Source organism: Rhipicephalus sanguineus, chromosome 2 (genome assembly GCF_013339695.2).
Source record: "Rhipicephalus sanguineus isolate Rsan-2018 chromosome 2, BIME_Rsan_1.4, whole genome shotgun sequence".
NCBI classification, from domain to species: Eukaryota; Metazoa; Arthropoda; class Arachnida; order Ixodida; family Ixodidae; genus Rhipicephalus; species Rhipicephalus sanguineus.
In genome coordinates, this window is record NC_051177.1 from 173962087 (window position 1) to 173986751 (window position 24665).

The 24665-nt window shown below is 46.3% G+C and overlaps 1 protein-coding gene across 1 annotated transcript; it reads right to left on the reverse strand.

The window, feature by feature from the left end:
- Positions 1-6877: 6877 nt before the first annotated feature.
- LOC119383863 (uncharacterized) lies at positions 6878-24369 on the reverse strand. Its single transcript, XM_037652133.2, has 3 exons — positions 24187-24369; positions 14796-14921; positions 6878-7097 (listed from the first exon to the last, which is right to left on the reverse strand). The coding sequence occupies exons 1-3, from the start codon at positions 24367-24369 to the stop codon at positions 6906-6908; spliced, it is 501 nt and encodes a 166-aa protein (XP_037508061.2). The 3' UTR covers positions 6878-6905.
- Between the last annotated feature and the right edge of the window lie 296 nt (positions 24370-24665).

Below are 24665 nucleotides of genomic sequence, written 5' to 3' on the forward strand. Positions count from 1 at the left end.
GGTCGTCAAGGAAGACAAAGTTGATTGCAAATTATTCTTAAATTTACAGTAGTCTACGAAATTTTGCATCTGATAATCTAACGTCACTGATGGAATGTTCCTTTCAAATACAAGTTGTCGGTGATGACTACTTGTAGCGGTATCAAGAACATTTCAAGACTAGATAGGAACGTTTGAGCTAGCAAATGCTAAATTTAGTGCCGACCTCGAGTTGCATCGAATTAATGTAATGTGGCAACTTTGGAATTTAAACAAATAAAATTATTCACATTAGCCCAGTGCCACAACCGTTTTCCCGATGAATCTGTGCGGAAACCCCACTACACATGACTAACGAAACAAACTCACGTCGGTCCATCCTTTTCTTCGTTCAGGTAACTGCTTAATTCGAATAAGAATAGTGTTACGTAGTTCCCGGCATTGTCAAGGCTGCCTAGTTGCCTCGACAGCGCCCGAAGCAATGGGAAGTCATCACAGAACGAAGATAAAAACCCAGCAGCTAGCACCTGAAAACCTACGATATGTGAGTGGATTCTTTCTCGCGCCCAACCAAACATGGCGGATGGAGCTTATGGGATTGTCTACAAATCTTGTTGTACATTTTGAATATCCCCATTGGTTGTAATTTGCTCTAATTTTCTGGGTACAGGTTCTCCCAAATCAAAAGTTTCGTCTGCAACGCGCTGAGTGCTCCCTTCGTCAACGTCACCAACACGTGACAATAATGCTTGTAAGGACACGCCACACACTTTACCATACGTATTGCATGAATACTTCAAAGCTACCACCAGCCCCACCTCTTTTCCATTACCGACATTCATTCGCATTGCCTTAGTTTCTGGCTCATTGCGCGGACAGTATGCATATTGACATTTCTTATTATTTTTTTTTAATTTAGGCATCTTCGCATAGTGGTGCCAGGACTGCAGAAAGTGCGGAGCTGGGCGGCTTTCTTTGTTTCTCTTTGTCTTCGCTTGCTTTCTTCCTCTCTCGTTCCTTTTCTTTCATTGGCCACAAAGCGATAATCACTCGAAAGTAATCATTATAAATGCGCAGCTTGCACTAGTGGCGCAAGGCTGGAACCAACTCTATCACTGTATTTTTGTCTTTGCTCTTTCTACCTTCTCCTTCTTACCCTTATTTCTTTCTTTCTTTCTCTATTTATCGCTTACTTTTTCTTTCAATCTCTGTCTCTGTTTTTTTTCAGTTTAATTCTTTGCTATGCTTTACTCTCTCCCCTCCTTGATTCTCTGTTCCTCACCCTCACTTTCCTTTCCTGCCACCTTTCTATACTATACTATACTATACTATACTATACTATACTATACTATAATATACTATACTATACTATGCTATACTATACTATACTATACAAGTCTATTCTATGCTCTGCTAGTGTGCCTGGATAGCCGCTTAAAGTACGTTGTAGATCTTCGCCCTCGCAAAGATGCAAAATACTCTTCCACCTCAATCCTCAGATGTATGACGATGTTTTGTGCCACACTCAGGCCAATGGGCGTTACTGTTGCAGAATTGATTGAGGGGAACGCCAAAATTACGTAAAGTACCCGTGTCCCAACTAATACCGGTACACCGCGATGAAGTGACTGCCCATTAAACTAACCAAAATCCTCGCGACTTATCGAAGATAACGCACGCACCAGTAACTGCACATAATGATTGCGTTAGATACATAACTTTCTCTGCACTTTTCTTATCTGAACATACAAATGTAACGTCATCGGTACTAGTAAGAACTTTTACGAATGGTGTGCCATAACTGAAACCTATGACCGCATCCTGAGTAATGACAATGCGACACAAAGGTTGGAGATAAAGAGCAAAAAGTAACGGTGAAAGGGGGCATCCTTGCCTAACAGAGGTCGAACTAATTTATGTGCTTCAACTCCTTCATTGTGCCAGAAAAAGTATACAAATGTTTCACAGAATATTTACCCGCTTCGTCTGGCGCTCTACTTGGGAACCAATCAGGTGAGATACTTCCGCTCGAAAGGGGTGGTATTGGCCTTGCATATTTGTTTATATGGCAATTAGTCGCACGTTTTATTTACTTTCATGATGTGACACATTCGTTTTTACGAGAGGTGATTCAACGTCGTCTCTCACTCCATTTGCGATATCTTATCGTGTCATTATTTGTGGAAAATTGTTCGCTCTATGGGTTTCGAAAAGAAATTGTTGATGTCGTACTATTTCTGCAAAGAACATTTTTAACAACCTACTTATTTAGCGCAAGCCGAAAAGAGTTCGGGAAGAATGTTATTGATGTGTGCTTTCCGATCGCACTATATCGGGCTACACTTGGAAATCATCAGTTCTCTGATGTACTAACTGGAGGTCAAGAAATGTGAGTGTCTTCGGGAGCAAAGAATTTCTTTTTTAATTAGGATGCACACATGTACTCTTCATGTGAAGACATGGCAAAGCATTCAAGGAATCCTTGTTCCCTCGGACGTAACTCGCAGATTGTGCAAAAAGGCGGAGAATATTGAGAGTTGTTTTATTGATTGTTGTGATGCAGTGTTCTTTTGGGATGTTCTGCAGCGAACACTGAAAGAAGTCATCGAAATCAATCCTGTAAACATTAGGTACTTTGATGGGACAAAGGACAGGCCACTACCCAATGACCTAATCTTTCTTATTGGTCTGTATAGTCTCTAGAGCGCAAAACAGAATGGCAGAAATGCTGAACCTCCGCGATTAACAAAATGACATCTTTCAGGAGCAAACGATTCAAAATACGCGGGATATAGGAACGTTGTAGTGACTCTCTAGACTGGTCTCCCATGTTTGATTTGTGCTTAACTATGCCTGATCGTTAATTTTTGTAATGCCAAATTAAGTGCAATGGTTTCCTTCTCTGTTACAAACAAAAAAAGTACCTGGATGGCGGGGTGGTTAGGACCAGGGTTGCCACTGACTTTCGAGAAAATGTCGCCAAACGACGAGCAAAAAGTCGCCAAAAGTCGCCATTTTTTTACAAATTTCGCCAAAAAAGTCGCCATTCTAGATATTTGCGGCATACATAGTAATAAAAGTTTCCACTCACGTATAGCCCCGTAGAATACAGTACCATCAAAGACCCTTAAATTATATGGACGTTTCTCAATGCTAGTCGTATCGCCCGCTTCACCATGGGAGTGCATGGTGCTGCTTCGCCGACTAGCCGCAAGATGTGCGTGGTGGCAAGGGTGAATGAATGAAACGCTCATGATATCCTTCCATCCCTGCCCGCTTGTTTCAAAGGTAAAAGTGTGGTAAACCTTGGGCGAAAACCGTGAAAGCGTTGTTTGTACACAGCTTTACGTACCCTTATATGAATTAAAAGGATTAAAAGGTTTATTGAACGTAACACGACAGAATTCTTACAGGAACCGATCATTAGTGAGTCTTACACCTTTTCAGTGTGAAGTAATATGATACCAGGCGCCACCGACCCTTTCTTATAGTCACCTATATTTACACGGCACGTTAAAAAAACCAGGTGGTCGAAATTTCCGGAGCCCTTCACTACGGCGTCTCCAATGATCATATCATGGTTTTGGGACGTTAATTCCAGATATTATTCTTACTTATATCTACACGCGTCAGTCCGATGCGTTATTAATGAATAGGTAGACAATGTAAAATGCTATTGCAGAATAATTGATGTTTGCGCCTCCCGTTTCAAAGATGTAAAATGTTATATAGCAATTCTTTTCATTGCACACGCTCACCGACAGCAGTGAAAAATGATTAAAAAAATTTTTTTATTGTACAAATAGCCGCGCATCCGCCTCTCTTCGCTATTCCAAAGAGTCTTTACGAGCTGAATTGGGGGTACTGAAACAGTGAACAAGTCGCCAAGCTATTCAGAACAGTTGGAGCTTTGGCGGAAGAAATGGTCGGAACACGCGGCCAACCCGTCGCCTAGCCCCTTCAGAAGCGAAAGTTTATAGAAGCTTAAAACACCTAAAACCATGAAGGATGGATGGATGGATGCTATGAGCGTCCCCTTTAAAACGGGGCGGTGACATGTCTGCCACCAGGCTCGAAGAAAAAAAAAACAAAAAAAAACCCGCTTCCTTGTTTCATGTTGGCCTAATACCTTATCTACATTGATTAAATCTATGTTATTATACCAAAAAATATAAATTCACGGTCCATCTCTCTGCCTCTTAAGGCAGAATGACCTTATTTTTCCCCCATTACTTATTTTTGTTCTTTATCTCTACTTTTCTGCCACCAATACTCTAACCGTCTCTTACTTATTTCTATAAGTAAGAGACTTATAGTTGTAGTGACCTTATAGTCAAACACTGCCCCCTCGCGGTTTGCAAGACATTCAGCTGACTTACATTTTGCTAAAATGTCGCTGGGGGACGTTCCAGTACCTCCTGCATCTAGATGAATTCAGGAGATACACACGAGTTACAGGACGGACATACCGAATGACGCGTAATGTGCACATTCTACTCGTGGGCCTAAAACCAAGAAAAATACAGAGAATGTTGCCGCTAATTCGTTGGGAAGACACTGAGCTTAGAATGCATAACTCAGTGGAGACCTAAGCCGAAAATCGCCAAAAAATCGCCATGTCGCCATTCATAATTTTAGGTCGCCACGGGCCTCTCAAATTCGCCAATTTGGCGAAAAGTAGCCACCATTGGCAACCCTGGTTAGGACGCTCGCTTTGGGATCGTGGGTACCTTGATTCTAATCTCGCCGTCTCAACAGAAACTTTTTTGCCATGATTTTCTTTCTTTATACATTTCTTTGTTTCTCTGTTCCTTTCTTTCTCTCTCTCTGTATATACTCGTTCTCTCATTTCACACATCAGGTTTATTACAGGCCACGCCGGAGAAATCGGCGCACGTGTAGCGGGAGCGAAGCACAATTTCAAAAGGAAGAAGCGAGCGTTACCGGTCCATGATGATGATAAATATTCGCACTACCCGGTGCCACGAAAAGGTTAAAGAACTCCGCTCTTAACAACCGCCCCCCATCAGCATGTAATCTCGACGTCCTGCGCAGATGCCACCTCGAATACCAACTTTGGGCTACCCAGCAAGGCCGCGAGGCGGCGAAGAGGCAACACCACGACGTCACCACGTGGGAGGCCTAGGCCCATCCATCTAAACTGCTGGGTTCAATGAAGGTTTATTCCACCTCTCCCATAAGCATTTGTGGTGTTTGATACAGCTTTGCTGGGTATTCGCAGGGTGGGATGGCGGGCACTGTTTTGTTTTTCTTTCCACTCTTTATTATGCATGGGGGGTCTTCTCAAAGTGACCGATTGTCTCGAAAATGCACCTTACCACGACATTGCAAGTACTTCATTTTCTGGTAAATAGAGCGATCGGAAAGCGCTAAATGCGCCTAGCCAATACGCGCGCTTTCTAAAGCAATGTTTTAAAAATCTAATCGTAGTCTTCAATATAAGCGGGCCAGGAGCAATTCGCAACAACTTTTGACCTCTTACAGCAGAGCTGTTATGCCCGTCCTTTGTCCGACTCGCGACGTCGGCAAGAAAAGCTCAGCCGAGCTTGCCTTGACCACGTACAGCCAAGTTAAGCATAGCTGCGCCTAGTTTAGCAAATATATTTATAGCCGAGCATTATTAAGCCTATTTTATCATGGCAAAAGCTAATTAGCTAAGCATAGGCTAATTACGACGAGGCTAACAGACGATGAGTAAGAGGGCGAAGAGGGCGTGCGCCGCAATGAGCAACGCGCTAGAATGTACAGGCCGATCATAATGACTTCACACGTGGCCTCGGTGGTTAGCTCCGGTCCACGGTGTTGTAAGACACTCGGCCGGAGCTACTCTCCGAGGCCACGGTGCTGATTATTCTAAATGATACTTAGTGCAAACATTAAACGCCTGAAAACAATTTTAAACAGCCCGTACATCTCAAAATTTCGTTAGTAAAGGTTTCTGGTACTTTTCTTGCGTGGGTGCACTTCTGCACTCAGTGGAACGACAAACAAATGAAAGAAGATGCCTCTGGTTTCAAGACACCACACAACCTTGTCGGCCGCTCTTGACGTGACGCCGCGTTTCATCGTAACCAATGAAACGCAGAGCGCGCTCATGGATGGATTTCACCTTCTCGTACTGTTAGCTCGTTCAAAAGGGGGTGTTGCCAGAGCTCGCGAAGATTCCGAGTTTCGCCAAACTCGGGCCATCCTGCATAGCACCCCAGGCTACGCTGAGGAGCGTTCGAGTTGATTGTGCTGACGACTGTACGTAAGCTTCCTTTCAGATGTAGGCGCTGTTGTCACGAGTGTGTCAAAATTGCCGTGCGATGCACACGACGTAAACTTACGTTTATTCAATACAGTATTGCTTCGCCATGGCCTATAACGTACATGTACACATGCTACTGATCTCCCATTCCAGAATTATTGCTCAGCAAACGACGCTCATTTTTCGACGTTACGGAACTCCAAGAAAGTGTAGCTGATGCGGAAACCCACGGACCTGCGTGCCGAAATATCTCAGTCAAATGTAAGTGTACCTCTCTGTCACTCGAAGATGTGGGCTCGATTTTCTGCTATGGCGGCTGCAACAAGTCGATGGGAGCGATGCGCATAAACACCCATGTACAGTCGCAATCTTTCGGAGAGGGAACACAGGAGGAGCCCGTAGCTTCCTGTACTACTAGCACCGTAAGGCCACACCTTACAATATCTGCTCGTATGCACGAGCAGGGTAGCTTCTCTTCGCGCGCATCACACCACCGGAGTGCTCGTGTATCGTCTGCTAGCTGTTTTCTGTTATCGCTATTAATAGTATTACGATGGCAACCAAACTTTCGATGCTTTCATTTCAAACGGTGTGTTTCTTGTGCTTGGTATTCGTATTTGCGACCATGCATTCTATATAGCATTCTACGCGAACTCTATATTGACAAGCATTCTCCTTCCTTATCGGGAGATGAATAGCTGGAAGAAAAGAATTCTGACAGCCGCTTGAGCATATAGAGTCGTGGGAAGGTCCCGTGCCCGCAGCTATTGTTGTAGTCCTCCAATTGAATGTCCACGGCCGCCATTAAGTTCGTGAAATTTGTCGCTGACTTCTTGGCTTGGCATGCCTGCATTGCCATTCACAAGAAGAAAAGGATGAAAATGGTTAGTCATAACGTGAGAGTTACAGATACAAAGGCCGTGTCAGAAATTATGTCACAGGTAAGATAATGGAATGTTACGTTTTCGAAGCTGAATATAGGTGACACGCACAAGCGTAATTTGAGCGCTATCGTTTTGAAAAAAAAAAGATACATAAAAATATTCAGTCATACTCATCAACTTGCTTTCCCAGTAGTGTTTTAAGAGCTGGCAATAATGAAGCTAGCGTTTGTGGAAGAGGTTCCGCAGTATTTCACATAATATTCTCTGCATCACTCAACGACCAACCGAAAGCACGTATAGAACACCAACTTGTACCTTCGTTAGACATTAAGCCCTGCGTATTCCACGCCGAGAAAATTGTTAGATCGTGTCAGGGAGCTCTAGAAAGTATTCAAATTAGAGGAGCGACAATAAACTGGAAGGCGCAGCTCTATCAGAACATTTAGAAAATTTGAGTGCACCTTAAGAATAATAAATATCAGGTTTTAAGTGTCCAAGCCATCATATATTTATAATGCACGCTACATTGGGTTCTAGATATATCCTGACAACCTCAGAATCTTTAACGTGCACATAAATCTAAGCACGTGTTCGAGCATTTCAAACCATCGTCCTCGAGGAACATCTGACCTAAGCTACCACAACGCGGGTAACGCGCATGCTTCTCAAAATGTAACTTATTGACTATAGCATAGTAGTTTTACACAAGAGCATACAGGTTCAGCGAAAGCAATCTCTTCTACGTCGTCTTTGAGGCGCCTTCTATTGCGCGCAATATATGTTGCTCATGACAATCATTACATTACATTATTACTGTCATAATAATTTAGATGATAAGCTTCAAAAGCATCCCATTCACATTCCTAGAGACCACCATCGTCGTTTGCTGTGAATTTATGCTAAGTAGTAGCTGCACCTCCATGACCAGCAGCAGCCATCTCAATAACATCTGCATTAACTCTTATATATGACACACTGCACCTAACCCTAAATATATGACACCCCAAATATATGACACACTGCATTCTGCAATATTTAGATGGAAACGGGGTGGACAAAAGGGGGGGTCTCCTGTAAATTTGTTTTATATGCTACATTTAGACACCTTGAGATATTCACATGCGTACTTGCTTCCTTTATTAAACAGGAACCGCCGTTTTCACAATCTTGCGGTACCCTTTATTGCTCGGCGCAGGCACGCTTCAACTTGCATCGTGTTTCACGATTGGCACCGACTGTTGCACAAACATTGCATGCCCGACGCGTATGTTCGAGTATCTTCCAGATGTACGCGAGCATCGTTGAATACACCAGAATGTACTGTGATGCTGCATAAAAGCTGACGCTTTACGCCGCCCATAATTTTTTCGACTACCGACGACTGAACTGGCCGGTTTCGTTTTGCAGTGCGATTCACTTACTTTGCTGTGCTCGGATTCGCCCAATAAACAGTTAGACATTCAACTCTTAGAATTATGCATCGTTCATTGTCACGACCACGAGACATCTGGTGGAGGTGCTTCCCCGTCCATGTAACGCAGGAGACATGATGGCTGTACGAAGATCCATGTTTATTAAACACTTCGTCTTCCTCTCTCACCACTACCGCACCACACCGTTCTCGTGTGGTTCGTCACACGCTTCCCCCTCCCCCCGAGAGAGTCGTAGATGCAGGGGCGGATGATATCGTCTTAATCTGCCCACATGAACGATGTCAGTCTGGCGACCGAGTGGAGCCACGCTGCGGTCGATCTCGTAGTTAACAGTGGATATCTTGCGTATGATCGTATACGGTCCTTCCATTATTGCACTAAGTTTGCTGCGGTTTGGATGCCAGGGTGTTTCGTATAGAACGAAGTCTCCCACTTGAAGCTCCGATGGAATGAATTTCTTGTCGTATATAAGCTTGTTTTTCTCGTGATATGCTAGTGAATTGCGGACCGCGTTTGCACGAGCGTCCTGCAGGTTTTCGACAACGTCGGAGAGGAGACAAGGGTACGATGGTGTGCCATACATAAGAAAACAGGGTGGGTAGCCCGTGACCTCGTGAGGTGTTCTGTTGTATTCGTCGATAACGTCAGGGAGGAGACGCGTCCATGGTTTTCGGGGTTCGTCATTAATCTTGCAACGAAGGCGAGTTACGATAGACTGATTGGTGCGCTCATTTAGGCCATTACACTGCGGGCGTTGTGAGCTTGTAAAAAGCTGATGAATGTTGTTGTGCTTGAGGAACTGCTTGAATTTGCCGGCGGTGAATCCTGTGCCGCGGTCGGAAAGGAACTTCCGAGGCTTTCCAGCAGCGAAGATACTCTTCAGGCAAGAGATGTAGGCGTCGCAGGTCTCATTCTTGTGTGCAAAAGCCCACACATAACGGGTGGCATGATCAACGGCTAAGTGGATAAATCTTTTGGAGGAACCGTAGTTGGCAAAACCTCCGATAGTGTCCATGGCCAGAAGATCAAATGGTTGTTCCGCTGGTGGTAAAGACTCCAAGGAACCAAAGCGTTTGGTCTTCGGCTTCTTGCAGCGCTGGCAAGTATCGCAGTGTCGAATGTATTCGGAAACGTCGGTGACGATGTCAGGCCAATAGTATTGTGGAGAGAGAAGCCGCAATGTCTTCTTTACACCGACGTGACCGAAAGTGTCATGAGCTTTCTGGAGAAGAGAAGATCGGAGGGCAAAGGGGACGTAGACTTTTCGTATCCCTCTGCGCGTGACTATGGTCATTCCGTTCTCAATGGTATGCTTGCCGGGCGGTTTGTCGTGGGGATGCTCTCGCAGTTGTTCAACAGAGAGGAGTTGAATCATCGGGTTTCGCGACAGTGCGTCGGCTTCGATGTTGTCAATGCCCTTTTGGTGCTTGATGTTCACGTCGTACATGGAGAGCTTCAAGGACCATCGGAAGAGACGCCCTTGGGGATTTTTGATGTTTTTAAGCCACTGCAACGCCGCGTGGTCCGTGATCACAGTGAAAGGTTTCCCGTGTAGGTAACAGTGCCATTTATCAATGGCGTCAATAATTGCCAAGCATTCAAGTTCTGTGATGGCGTAATTGATTTCGTGTTTGAGTAGCTTGCGTGAATGGTATGCAATAGGATGCTCTCGACCTTCATCATCCGCTTGCTTCAAGACGGCGCCGATACCTTTGTTGGACGCATCGCAGTATAGCACGCAAGGTTTGGAGGCGTCGTAGATTTTAAGGATGGGCTCTTCTGTTACGCATTTCTTGAGCTGAGTGAAAGCCAGCTCACAGTCCGAATCCCAGTTCCAGGTGGCGTCTTTGCTGAGCAGGCGTGTCAGTGGGTGAGCAATTTCACTGAAGCGGGCGATGTAGCGACGGTAAACATTCACAGTGCCGAGAAAACGCTGTAACCCTTTAGGGCGTGATGGTGTCGGAAACCGTAGGATTGCATCCACGTTGCTTTGTTTCGGAGTGACCGTGCCATTCGATACCCTGTGTCCCAGGTACTCAACGGAGGTTCGGGCGAATTGACATTTCTTCAATTTCAGCTTGACGAATTCGCTTTTGAAAGCTTTTAAAACGGCCTCTAGATGCTTCAAGTGGTCTGTGAACGTGTCGGAATAGACAACAATATCATCAAAGTAATTCGTGACGTGCGTCAAGCGGTGTTTTGTCAATATGGACTTGACAGCCCGTTCGAAAGTGGCTGGGGCGTTCCGTAGGCCAAAAGGCATGACAAGCCACTCGTAGTGACCGGTACGTGTGACAAATGCCGTTTTTGGAATGTCTTCGGGATGCATCTTCACGTGCCAGTAACCAGACGTTATGTCTAATGTCGAGAAATACGTAGATTTCCCGAGAGAATCGAGAACGTCGTCGATGCGAGGGATGGGTTGATAGTCGGGCACCGTCACTGCGTTTAGCTTGCGGTAATCGATGCAGAAACGCGTGCGTCCTTCCCCTTTTTTCTCTGCCAGAAGTGCCGGTGCAGCGTAGGGTGACGTAGACAGTCGTATGACGCCTTGCGCAAGAAGGTCGTTGATCTGTCTGTCCATTTCAACGCTATCGGCTTCTGAGCATCGATAGGGAGCCCTGCGGATGGGAACATTGTTGGTGAGAAGAATGCGATGCGTTTCGCTGATGATGCACCCGATGTCTGTCTGTGACTTGGAAAAAATGTCGTCGTACTTATGGACAAGCTGCTTCAATGCGAACTGTTGAGTTTCATTTAGATGCACTAAATCGCAAACTTCAACTTCCTGCAAAGAAGCTTCCATATTAGCCGTGGCATGGTTTGGTGCACGAGGATGCAGGATGTCATTCTCTTGGCGTAGAGTCAGGGTGTCAAGGTCCAGGGACAAGTTAAAGAGACAGGCACTGTCCAAGCCAAGAAGTAAGTTGCTCTTCATGCCTTGTAGAACATGTGCCTGAATTTCCCTTGTGACTTTTCCTATCTGTATCATTAGATTGACGCGACCCAAAGTTTTGGTAGATGATGTGACTTGTTGAACTGAGATGCATGAATTCCTCATTATTTGTAGGTGAAGAGCCTCCAGCACTGCTTCGTTGATACAGGTGATCGTAGCTCCAGTATCAAGAGTAGCGCTGACAGGGTACCCGTTAATGAGTGCATCAAACTGAATTACATGAGCTTTGGGTCGCCCTCCTCGTTTCCCTGGTCGGTAGAGAGGGCGGAAATGCTTGCGCGTCGTGGGCATTCATTGTGCCAGTGCATCTGTCGGGGTAAGCCATCCATTGCGCAGTGTCTGCATTCAGAAGCGGGTGTTCGTAACGGCGTGTTAGGTGGACGCTGACGGGCGCTGCCGCTTGCTGCGTTGATCTGCGTGTTTCGACTGGGAAGAGCGCGCTGTACTTTAACTCTCTGCAAAGTTGACTCTACGCGCAGCGCAGCTGAAAGCCACGTCGCTGGTGTAGACGGGTTAAGGACAGCAAGAGCCATTTCCATATCGGCGGGAAGGCCGTCATTGAGCCCGGAAATAAGGTGTGCGTCCTTTAGGTCGGCAAGGCGTCCGAGACACGTTTTTTCGTTATAGTAGTCCTTCAGGCTCTGGCCTGGCCTCAGCCGACAATGAATGAACTGACGGAAAGGATCCGCTACGGCGCTTGTAAAGCGTTGCTTCATGCATTCAGATAAGCTGTCCCAAGATGCGTCAGTGTCGAACACCTCGGTGAGGAACCAGCGGAAAGCCTCACCTTCAAGGTAATCGGAGAAGTGGCACAGCTTGTCTCGCTCCGTCCATGCAGCGGCCGCAGTCTTCACATCGAAGAGCCGGAGCCACTTGTCAAAGGGGACGTCCTCGGGTGCTCCAGAGAACTTCGGGATGTTGATGACTTTCTTGGATGTTGCCATGATGAAGGGCACGGTAGATCCTGTCGACTAGTGTAACGCAGGAGACATGATGGCTGTACGAAGATCCATGTTTATTAAACACTTCGTCTTCCTCTCTCACCACTACCGCACCACACCGTTCTCGTGTGGTTCGTCACATCCATGTACTGAACTCCTCAATCCAGCCGTGAGCCAAACCCTCGCCATCGAGAAGACATCGACGCCAACCCCGACTAGCGAGCTAACCGCAGGCAGCACGGTCTATAACCAGACTGCGGACCTCTACCTCGTAAGACACTGAAAACAAAGGCCATGACCACGACTATAGCTTTCTTCTGCAGCTCCAAAAATTTTATCCACGCAGAATTTCCATCTTGAGTGTTTTGAAATAGCTGAAATTCGGTATTCTATTGCCTAATCTTCAGTTAAGATTGCTGAGCGCAACTCATATCTTATTGCACTTTATGGCATTTAGGATAACTGCCAAATGGGCATGTTGGCATGCCCAATTGGCATGCAAAATCGGGCATGTTCGCATTGGGCATTTTTTCCCAAATAAAAATTTGCGTTTGCGAGTAAGCGCTCCGTCCTCCGTTTTCTCTTTCGTAGTCTCTGTTGAAGTCGCGTTTTTTTTTTCATTACGAAATACATGACATGTTTTGTTCTTTCCTTGATCTTTTCACGACTGCTTATGATTCGTTCATTGTTCATTTCGCCACCCGTACTTAGGCGGCTTAAAGGTGACAGCTCATCATATTTATTATTGGCTTCGCAATATATTACATAGCCCTCTGAGTGCAACAGGGTGGTTATGTCGTCGACTATTCGGTGAGCAATACCGTTGGTGTTAACCGAGAAAAGAAGTGGTTCAAGAACAGGTCCCTGTAGTACGCTTGAGGTTATCTTGGATAGGTGAGGTCTGTTACCGCTTATTCAGTGTATTGTGTTCCACCTCTAAGGCCTGCATAACAACCTCATAATTTATATTCGAGTGCAATGGTGTACTGAATTAATTGTTATCTAGCTCCACCGAAAGCAATCAATTAGTATGAAGATATAGTTAATGTAGTCGATCTTTTTTCTATTGTTTAGGGAACTTGAAGAATTGTCGATCGTTGCTCTCAACGGAAACTATTTGTACGGCCTTCCTTCCAAATACAGCAAACACCAACCGCTGGGTCTTTGTCGCCGTGGACCACGTCACGCGTGACCCAGGTACACCAGCTCCTCAAGTGGCCGCAGCAGGTGCAGTCGGCACGTCCCTATCATTAAGCACAATGGTCTGGCGAGCTTTTCGTCCAACCTAGATTTTTGTAATGAGAACCTAAGGCATTTTGGCCATTTCTTTCTATCTATCTATCTATCTATCTATCTATCTATCTATCTATCTATCTATCTATCTATCTATCTATCTATCTATCTATCTATCTATCTATCTATCTATCTATCTATCTATCTATCTATCTATCTATCTATCTATCTATCTATCTATCTATCTATCTATCTATCTTCATGCGTCCCCGTGTACTTAAATTTAGGGGCACGTTAAAGAACCCCAGATGGTCGAAATTTTCGGAGCCCTCCACTACGGTGTCTCTCATAATCAGATCGTGATTTTGGGACGTTAAGCCCCAGATATTATTATTATATCCTCATACGTCTGGGCAGCCCCTGGTGAGCTGCGGTTTCAAGAAACATGCACACAACTGTCTCATTGGTCCCCTCTAACCACATATATACGAATGATTGTCGCATGTGCAAAATTGTTAACGTCCCCACTACGGCCCAACAGTATCACCTGTTCAAGAGTCTACCCAGACTGTGCATTTTTCGCGAACTAGTGATTATAGTTGCCCACACGCGAATTTCTGCCGAAGCTGTTAAAGGAGAGCCATCTTTCTAATTGGCATAAGTCGCCCATTATATTATAACTACAATTTTGCAGAAGTACAACACAGCTGTGGCTTCAAACGCGCTTCGGTGGGCGTCTTTTGTATGTTTTGCATTTCGCAGGTATTAATTATCCAGGGCAACATTTCACGCATATGTTTATCCGCCACTGTCTGTGCAAGAAATGGCCAATCATGAATTTGCGAGATAATTGCATATGTTCATTTCTATTTAGTCCAAACATCGACTAGCGTGGTCTCTGGAAATAAACACAATGAAGTGATTCATTTGAAATCCGAAGAACTAGGAAATGCGCATACTTAGTCGCGTGCGGGCACACGGTCAGCTGCGCCACATATTTGTACAGCCGTACGAGTGCTTACAGACATGATGTATTTCGGTGAATATGTGTTAATGTGAAATCCTTTGTAGTGGTTCGGCACGAGCATATCGGCTCACCTTCGAACGGAGGTTGGAAGCGCTGTCGTAGGTGAAGATTTTCTGTTGCTTGACGTCAAACGCAACGAGCGCTTCAAAGTTGGTGTCCACGTAGAAGGATATATTGTAGCCAGGTTGCAGGCATGCCTGTAGATATAACAGAGATGGCACATTAGTTTCTCATTTAGACGTGCAAGGATTGAGTCAGAAACTAATTTAGTGATTCTTACACTGCCGTCATGTAAATTGTGGTTCTCTGCTTCTTTCCATTGAGTGGTGATATTTGTTTGTCACCATTCCACGAAGATTTGATGTTACCACGTTCGAGCACAATGTCAAACCTGATAACTACTGTGGTCACAGTGACGGTAGCAAGTGTCGATCCTTCTATTGTACAGAATATACTGCGTATGATGCGCTCAAAGTGCTTGCGGCGTGTAACATCTTGCTTGCCGGCACACTAAAATTAATACGTAGCCTCACTGTGTAGATTCAACCAGGAAAATTTACGGACCACGCTAGCGCGCAGCCAAGGGCCTCTTCGCGACAATTCTGCTACGTCAGCGGCGATTGACAGCAGCCCTGCACCCAAGACTCGTTCCTCCCTTATTCGATGGCCCGGCTATTTGCTCAGGAGGCACGAACATTCTCCGCCTTTCTCACTTTAACGCAACGCGGTCTCGGCCTCTGTGGATAAGTGCTTTCCCCGCGACATTAGTATATCAGCAAAACTGTTATCAATTGCAATCTTTCTCATAAAGCGTTACCTACCATTCATCATCATCATCATCAGCCTGTCTACGCCCACTGCAGGGCAAAGGCCTCTCCCATGTTCCGCCAATCAACCCGGTCCTGTGCTTTCTGCTCCCACGTTATACCTACAAACTTGGTAATCTCATTTACCCACCTAATTTTCTGTCTCCCCCTCACGTGCTTGCCATCTCTTGGAATCCAGTCGATTAGGCTTAATGACCACCGGTTATCCTGGCGACGCGCTAAGTGCCCGGCCCATATCCATTTCTTCTTCTTGATTTCAACTATGATATCCTTAACCCCCGTTTGTTTCCTACCATTATTCAAGTACAAAAAAACGCATAACCACCAATGAAGGACTCGATACAGGAAAGGGCGTCGAGTCCTTCCTTGCTGGTGTGGCGATGTCTTGTTACTGTTTAACGGGTTGCGCTCTCCAGAGGCTTCTAGTGGGTCGTCCTTTTCTGAACACCGCTCGCGCTCGGAGTCCGCGCTTTTGCGAAGAACTGATAGCTGGGCCAGTTGGTGATAATACTTGAACATGTTTAACTTAGCGCAACGACGACGAGGACACAAGAGAAGAGGAGACAAACCACAGCGCTGATTCGCTTGTGTCCTCGTCGTCGTTGCGCTAAGTTAAACATGTTCAACTTTTGCCTTGACTCTCGCCACTGCGTATTGCCGCTGAGGGCCGTCCAATAAACACCTTAACGGTGGTTCTACGTCTTTTTGTATTTTCGTATGAGTGTACCAACTAGCCCAGCGGCAAGTTTTACTGAGGTATTTACCCAACGGCAGACTGTTCGAGGCACAGAGTGATAACTGTGATTCTGCTCTCACTCCCCTTCCCTTTCCCCCGGCGCAGGGTAGCGAACCGGACTGCTGTCTGGTTAACCTCCCTGCCTTCTCCATTTTGTGTTCCTTCCTTCCTACTCTCAAAGTAGAAGTGTGAGTCGTAGCGCTTGGCGTAGAAACAACGAACTAGCAATGCGCTGCGCGGCAGTAGGAAATTTATATGCCAAAGAATAACAAGAAGCCTCATTTCCGGCCGTCCGCTACGGTCGACGGTAAGTGGCGCACTATTAGGTGCCTTAAGAGAACTTTTCGCTGTGTGAGTTGGTGAACGTTCATAATTGCTTTTAAGACACGAAAGAACACAATCTCTAGGCGTCGTGGGCAGGCTCTTTAGCACGCGCTCACGCGTTCCGTAAACTTATGTGGTTGCTGTACGTTAGCTGTAAAAAATCGATTCCTGCATCGGCTGAGGCTTGTCGATAGTGCGAAACCTCGCGCACATAGACGAACGAAAGTGACCTCGCCAGCGCAGACTTCCTCACAATCAGACATTTTCACCGCGTTTTCTTAAAGACCAATCTTCGCTACCACTGCCACCTAAATTTTTTGCTGGGACCTACCACTACATGCGCGTGAAAGAAGGCTGCATTTAGTGACATTTTGTAAATGTCGCAGACCAGTTAGATATTGGCGTCTCGCCGCAAAACAAAAGGCTCTGCCAGCTGCCGGGGCAAAAGATATTTTTCCAGACTGTGAGGAAGTACCTCGATTTCAAGGACAAGTGCCCGCCTGAGGACAAATAACATCGTAAATAACCAAGTGCCTTTAAAGATGCGTATTCACAGCGTCGCCAATGTTTGTATGCAGCTCGCGGTTGACACAGGCGACCAATGAAAGCCAACCAGTTCATGCACGTGACCAATGGAACTTAATTACAGTAGCGTTTATTCACATCAACGCCCATCTCAGCCGCAGTTACTCAAGCAGGGAAGGTAGCATGGAAACAAAGTGTACGCTCTACAAAAACTGACAACATATAGTAGTTCGCAATAATCTACACCACTTGTTCCCTTCTGAGATGCTAGCTGCAACAATCACGACACTGCAGAATAAAAAATTAGGTCTGCCAAAAAATATATGTATGCTATTCTTCCCATAGACGTCAGACTCTGGAGTTTCCAAGATGTGTGGCGCCACCTGTCGGAGAAGTATTGAGTAGTGCATAGACCGACTCTCTCGCACAGTTTGCTATGGGACCAGGTGCAACTAGCGAGTGCGAAACAACGATTGAGCTTAATATCGCGTGTGTTTGCGCATTTAGCACTCAGAACGAGAGCTGTGAATTGTTCTCTGCTAGTCGAACGCGCCACCGAGCCGTCGTGAAGTGCTTGCTGGATCACTCGCCTGAACGACGGCGAAAACAGCAGCAGACGAGAGCCCTCCGCACGCTACGAAGAAACTCCGCAAAAGACGCACTGTTGCGTTGTGAATTGCCACGGACGTAAAAGACTGAATAACAACGTTCAGTTTTACCAATTTCCATAGTTGTCGTACGAAGAAGAAAGGCGAGATCGCTGGATATGGGATGTTGCGAGCGTGTTGGGAAAGCGAAGTACCCGCGTTCTCCACAGCCGGTGGCATGAATGTGTGGCTCTGCTGTTGTTTTGCGTAGCCCTGATGCAAAACCGTGGTAACCTTGACTATGAAGCTCAGCAGAGGCTCTGACCGCGTTGCTTGTCGTGTAACACGAAGTGAGCAGCTAGAGGCAGACTCGAGACGCGTGATACGCACACCGCGACGAGTTGGTCGTCACAACACAGCATCGCGGACGTAGGTACGTTTTGAAGGGTCAGAGTTCTGGTTCTAACTAGCTAACACCACGTGCGTCATACAAGTAAATCGCAGAATGTTGGTCATGACCCCCTTCAGGTTTGTTTCGCCCGTGTCCTCCGCGGTTGCCGTAGCTATCTCGGAGGCCACGGTTTTGCCTTTGGTTGTACCCCGCGAAAGTGGACACGCACGTATCCCCATTTGCAGTACATACAAACGGAAGACGACCATCAAGAGACCATTTGAGGATGCGTAATACAACACTCCAATGCACAGGAAGCGAGAGATGAATTAAGGGAGAATGCAACTGAAAAGGCGAAAATCGCCGGAGCCATTCGCCCCTGATGAACCGAGTTTTGCACCACTGATCGTAAGATGCATAGCTAAGTAAATTGATCGTGTATGTAGGTACTTTATCGCTGTGGCATACGTATATACCCGATTTTAACGCATTCAGGCTCTAGAGAACGGATGTCGGAGGGCTTGCCTCGAACTCGGTGTCGTGTGATGCTCGCTTGTACTTGCGAGTTGCAGCGAGCGGGAATAACTAAAACTTATTTTGCATTGTACTGGCAGTTCGCTTTGATCAGCTTCCTTTGTTTCTGAAGCGTGGATTGGCGGAAGAAGCTTTCCAGGTCCTTGATTTTCAGGAAACCGCGCCTCGACACCAACGAAAGAGGAGGGTTATATTGCGGCCTATGCACATTCGCTTGCGGGCGGCTCTCTTTGCACTACCCAGTTAGTGCCAGGGCTACGATGAGGGCGCTGGTGGCGGTGTTTTTCGCAGCGCCGCCTGGGCAGAGTCTGACGTCTATAAAACACTAATGTAAGACCAGTTTGATATTTTGATTGAGTAAAACCTAGCCTTTGTCCGCATTCAGTATGAAATAATCAAGGTGATTACTGTTCTCGCTAAAAAAAGCTACGTTGATGGGACTAAAATTTTTCATTTAGTTAACATCTTATCGCTAAATTACCCCATTGTATGTATTCGTTAATTATCTGATGCAGTTCTGTCGCCTTGAAATGTTGCTCGTGATAAGGGAATAAGCCGCAAACTTTGTAATATTACATCTTCCATTTTGCATTATGCTAACTGTCGCAACATATTTTACGCCACATGTTTTTGCGAAGCCACGTTATCTTCAATGAGAGCTCCAGACGAATTTTTCTGTTCTCCGATAACCAGTTCCCACTGGAGTTAGGTGGCTGTAGGAAATACAGTGCAGGCCATTGTGGCACCCTCGCTGACTTTTATGCTATTGCTCGTAATTTTGTATTACTATATGACCCGCTAATATATTACTAGTTATAGCTTTCCCTGCATTCATTATATTTATTCCTAGACCATGCATATTTTTTCCGCATAATCAATCTTTGTGAGATTATACTAATAAATAAGTTCTTTTATGTAAATGACCTGCACAGGTTCACCTTTTCTCTAGACATCACTACACCCACTTTTTCATGTGCGAAATCAGCGATATGACGTATTCTTAGCTAACCAACCACAATATTTACGTTTAAGAATCATCGTCACTGCAGTCCGCCATACTACGCAGAGTTGGTGAGAGGGATCCTTTTTCTTTGACGTAATACTGCCATTTCTCTGGCGAGGCCAGTGTAGTTGTTCATTGGAAATCATTCGTGTCAGTAGTTTCATTGGGGCAGTGTTTGCATCCAAATCCCTAGGTGTATCCACTAAACCATCAGCCACAATATGGTGTCATAAACGGTCAGAGGTATAGTAGGACACAACTTTAGAAGGCAGCGGCATTTCCTCCTCAAAGGCGGATGAACAGATGCCTGCACCAATGGGCGCGCACTCTGGACTGACGTCATGAGCGCGACGGCCAGTGGCTCCGTCTTCGGAGAACATCGGCGCGTGCTTGAGCGGGACTACTTCTTTAGTCGCGGAGGCGATCGGCTGCCGCGCTTCGGTCGTCTGGGCGGCGCCTCTCCTGCCTTCTAAAGTTGTACCCGACAATAGGTATACTTAACCAACTTACTCCACCGTTGTTCGATATGTCTGAGTCCATCTGTCCATCCGTTCACCTCATGGCAACGGCACCCAATAAGGCTAACCATACTCATGCCGTTCAATAGCTTATTGAGCTGTGCCCACAGCCATTGTTTTTACTTCTGCAATCCCGGTTACTGTATCTCGTTGCTGCTAGCATACGAATAATATATTTTTGCTATGGCCTCGGTAGGGCCGCGACATAAGTGCAGGTGTGCTCCATGTTTCCCTGTACGGGCCTGCAAGCCGGTGTCGCACTCGCGACAAGCTCGCTGAGAGACTCTGAGCCAAACAAGTCCGTTATCCCAAATCGTTTGAAAAGCAATTCGTTCATCCTCTTGGGTGGCTGCACGAAGTAGGCCACTTCCACTGTCCCTCTTAACGTCCATCCACAAATGATGATGCCACCAGAAATTGTCATGTGAATGATAAAGCATTGCAACTTCGCGACGCCAGAGACGAGGAAATTCTCGGTTATGCCTGCTTTGTTGTCCGATCAAATGAGAGACGCGCTTTCGCGATTGCGGCACCACGAAGAAACAGCAGACCAACACCGGCCACGGGACACCACAGATGGTGCTTCGCAGGCCGTAGACGTCGCGGCCGTTTGTAAAGGCGACGCTTTATCGCCGCACCGCTCTAAGCCAAAGGGCCACTCTTTTTGTGGACGCTCGTCGTAAGAACATTCTTTTGTCCGGCCCGACATGACCTATACATTATCTGGCTCCAGAGCAAAAATTGCAGTTTCCTCGTCAGCCCCGACTAGGCTCGTTGATACCAAACCCAGTTCGGGTTTACAAATAGCAGCAGTCTAGCGGCCACTACTTCAGGGTCGCAAGTCTTCGTGTGTCAAGCTTGCGTCTTAGAATTTCGCGCATTCCCCGCCACGCTGGTCTAGTGGTTATGGCGCTCGACTGCTAACCCGAAGTTCGCGGAATCGAATCCCGGCCGCGGCGGCTGCATTTTTGATGGAGGCGAAAATGTTTGAGGCCCGTGTACTTAGATTTAGGTGCACGTTAAAGAACCCCAGGTGGTCGAAATTTCCGGAGCCCTCTATTACGGCGTCTCTCATAATCATATCGTGGTTTTGGGACGTTAAACCCCAGATATTATTATTTCTAAAATTTCGCGCATGGCTGCATGGTGACCCTGTCAGTTTCACATAAAGTTGTTATCCAAGAAGTCTACACATGCGATACAGGTGTGAAAATTCACAGCATATCCACGGAGTGAATGATGATGAGTGGGCGAAGCTGCGGAGGTTCATCGGTAAACCGTGAACCTTCCGTGAATTCTGCCCAGTACATCATCACCAACGTGAGATCGGGCGCGTTTATACTAAAGGTTCGATGAATTATGACGACTTGCAGCTCACTTTAATTTTACATGTACGCTGTGAATTTTCATTGTTTAGAAAACCATTGCTTTAGAAAACATCTGGTGTCTTTCGTTAAGCAGCTGGCGTCTTTTCGTTTTGCTTTAGAAACATCTGGCGTTCTTTTGTTTTGCTTTTACAAAACATCTGGCGTCTTTCGTGGGTTTATTTCATCAATCAACGGCGTTTTGTACAAAATTTTTATTGTTTAATCACGCACAGGAGAAGTCTCACCAGGCACTACCTTGGAGGTAAACAATGGCTGCTAATGGGAATGAGAGACAGAAGAAGTCGGCTTTTAGCTAACATTTACACTTCTACTTCTACTAACGTTTCCTACTGGAACATGCCAATGGCTGCTAATGGGGAATGAGAGACAGAAGAATTCGACTTTTAGTTAACGCGCACGCTGCGAATTTTTTATTGTTCAACAACGCACAGGAAAAATCTCCCACCGGCACCACCTTGGAGGTCAAAGCGTAAGACTGGTTACGCACTACGACTACTACGACTACGACTACGAGGGACGAACGGGTGCCGCCTTAAGGAGCTTCGCCCCTAAATTTCCTTGCCTTTTTCTAGGGCCGAATTTGCGAGATCAGACGACAGTCCCTTCGTGCACGGATGAGAGGGACGGCCTCGCTTCGCCTCGTGGAGAGGAATGGATTAGGCTAAACTCTACGGTTAGTACGCCTCTTGTCTTATCATCCACGACACTAGTAATGCACCAGAGCAAGTGATTTGGTACGGTGTAGTGAACCTAGATACCCCAGAGAAGCACCCGACAGATTTACACAGAATATGGCTTGTGCTAATTCATGCTTTCTGCTCCAAGGATGACCAGAAATGCACTGTTTATATACTGGTATGGAAATGCGGGCTTGAAAAGGTAAAGCTTAGGCAGTGTATTTTCATGTGCGCGTGAAGTGTCAATTGCCAAGGAGGCTAGGCAGGCGGCTTCATTATTTGTGCGCTTCAGTAATTTGCGGTGATTGCCATTTGAGCAGATCAGCGGTTTTTGCAACGCCCGTGATTTTCTGGACATTGTGTCATGAGGTCATAATGAAAGCGGCGAAACACTCCTACTCTATGCGAAGATCTATTCCCTTGTGTACATGAACCTGCCACCTCCTCACGATCTTCAGTTTCAGAAGCTGACCTGCTGCGGATTTATGTAGCCGGATAGACGCCCTACTACAACAAAGAGACCTGTCCGTGGATGCCAGAAAGATCTATTCCAGCCGAACGGAGGCATGTCTGTGGACTTCATGGCAGTCACTGGCCCCGTGTGTGAACGTTTCTCCAGAAGGCGCTCAGTTGTCCAACGCGGCTGAGGTTGTCATCGAAGACTACACCAAACCGCAAAGGTTTATTACGAGTGGAATGCCTTCTGCCCAGGATGTTCCGATTGCACGCAGCTCTGCGGCAAGATCGCCTGCCCTCAGAACGTCGGCAAACCCGATGGCGACAAAGCTGCAAGCACCAGTTGCACCACAAGCCAGTAGGTGAACTCGGTTCCGCGGCGCCGCAGATCTCCGTAGAAGCCGTCGATGCCCCTCGACCCAACGCACACAACGCGTACGACTCCGCTCAGTGCAGCCCCGCCACGGTGGTCTAGTGGTTATGGCGATTGAATGCTGACCCGAAAGTCGCGAGATAGAATCCCGGCCGCGGCGGCTTCATTTTCGATGGAGGCGAAAGTGTTTGAGGCACGTGTACTTAGATTTAGGTGCACGTTAAAGAACCCCTGGTGGTCAAAATTTCCGGAGCCCTCCACTACGGCGTCTCTTATAATCATATTGTGGTTTTGGGACGTTAAACCTCAGATATTAGTATTATTATTATCCGCTCAGTGCAGCAATGAGCGTGGTGCTTCATCCATAGTTTCCTGCAGTGTTTTTACTACACGTTTATTTTTATTGGAAGACATATGCCCAATGCGAACACTGCCTATTAGTCAAAGCCACACAGAAGAGCGACTGCTGAAAAATGTCAAAGCCAGGTCACCGTTCCGTCGACATCTTCGACCACGGTAGAGCCAAAGTCGCCTTTCAGAATTATATTTGCCACTTCCGCAATGCTAATCGTGCCGTAGCCAAAACGAACGACCGCGGCACACCATCCACCTGTAATCTTCGGCAGCCCCACTTGCTCACATTGTGGCTGAGCCCAATGAAGAAGAGCGACACCGGTACTGAGGCGCTCACGCTATGAGCGCGGACAAAAGGGCGAAAGCTATAAAGGGCAGAGTTAAGCATCGAGGCCAGAGAAAAGGTGTTTTGTCTTTTTCTCTGTGTCACATGGAACACTAACTTTCCATCAACTACCGAAAGCCTTGCCTCTGGCTATCTAGGAAACCTTAATAAGAACTCGCTGTCAGCGCGACCTTATGTCATCAGCAATCGGTATCCGCAATGAACATTTGGTACTCTATACTGAGAATTTCTATATGAACTCCCCATATTGTTCGCGATAAGGAACATCATCTGTAACCTTTTCATCCTGGTGGGCCCTATCGGTTAAGCGGCTTATGAAATGGCCAAAGCTGCCATATTTTATATCAGTTTTGAACATGCTTTACGTAAAAAACAACTTTGCATAAAACATGGCATTCCGTTTTAAACGAAAAAAAAACTCACATCTACAATGCTCCTTATTTGATTTTCTGGGGTGATCGTGTATTTCTTGCATGGATAGCCGCATCTGTATCCTAGAGAGTAGTTCGCTGGCCGGTTGCCCACCGTCGGACCCGTCGCACATGGAGTGTACCAGCGACCGCCCATGCCCAGGGCCACAGCACGCTGAGTCTTGGAAGGCCACATGTCGCTGTCGGCTGATAGGCAAGTAAAGGTGTACCCCTGCAGAGAGCAAGTAGAACGCGTCACTCACAGCAAGTGGTTTTGTACCTTTGGATCGTCACGACTCAAGTTTCTAAAGCTGTACGAACTATAAATTGTCTCACATGATCTCTGCGGTCAGTGTAGCGTAAAAGTAATCCCTTTTTTAATAGCATTGTTCCTTTCTCTTTCGCTTTTCGCTGGACATTATGCGATCACACCCAGAGCCGTCTGTATCGGGCGAGTAAAAAAAAACCTTCAGATATGTCCCTTATTAAGAC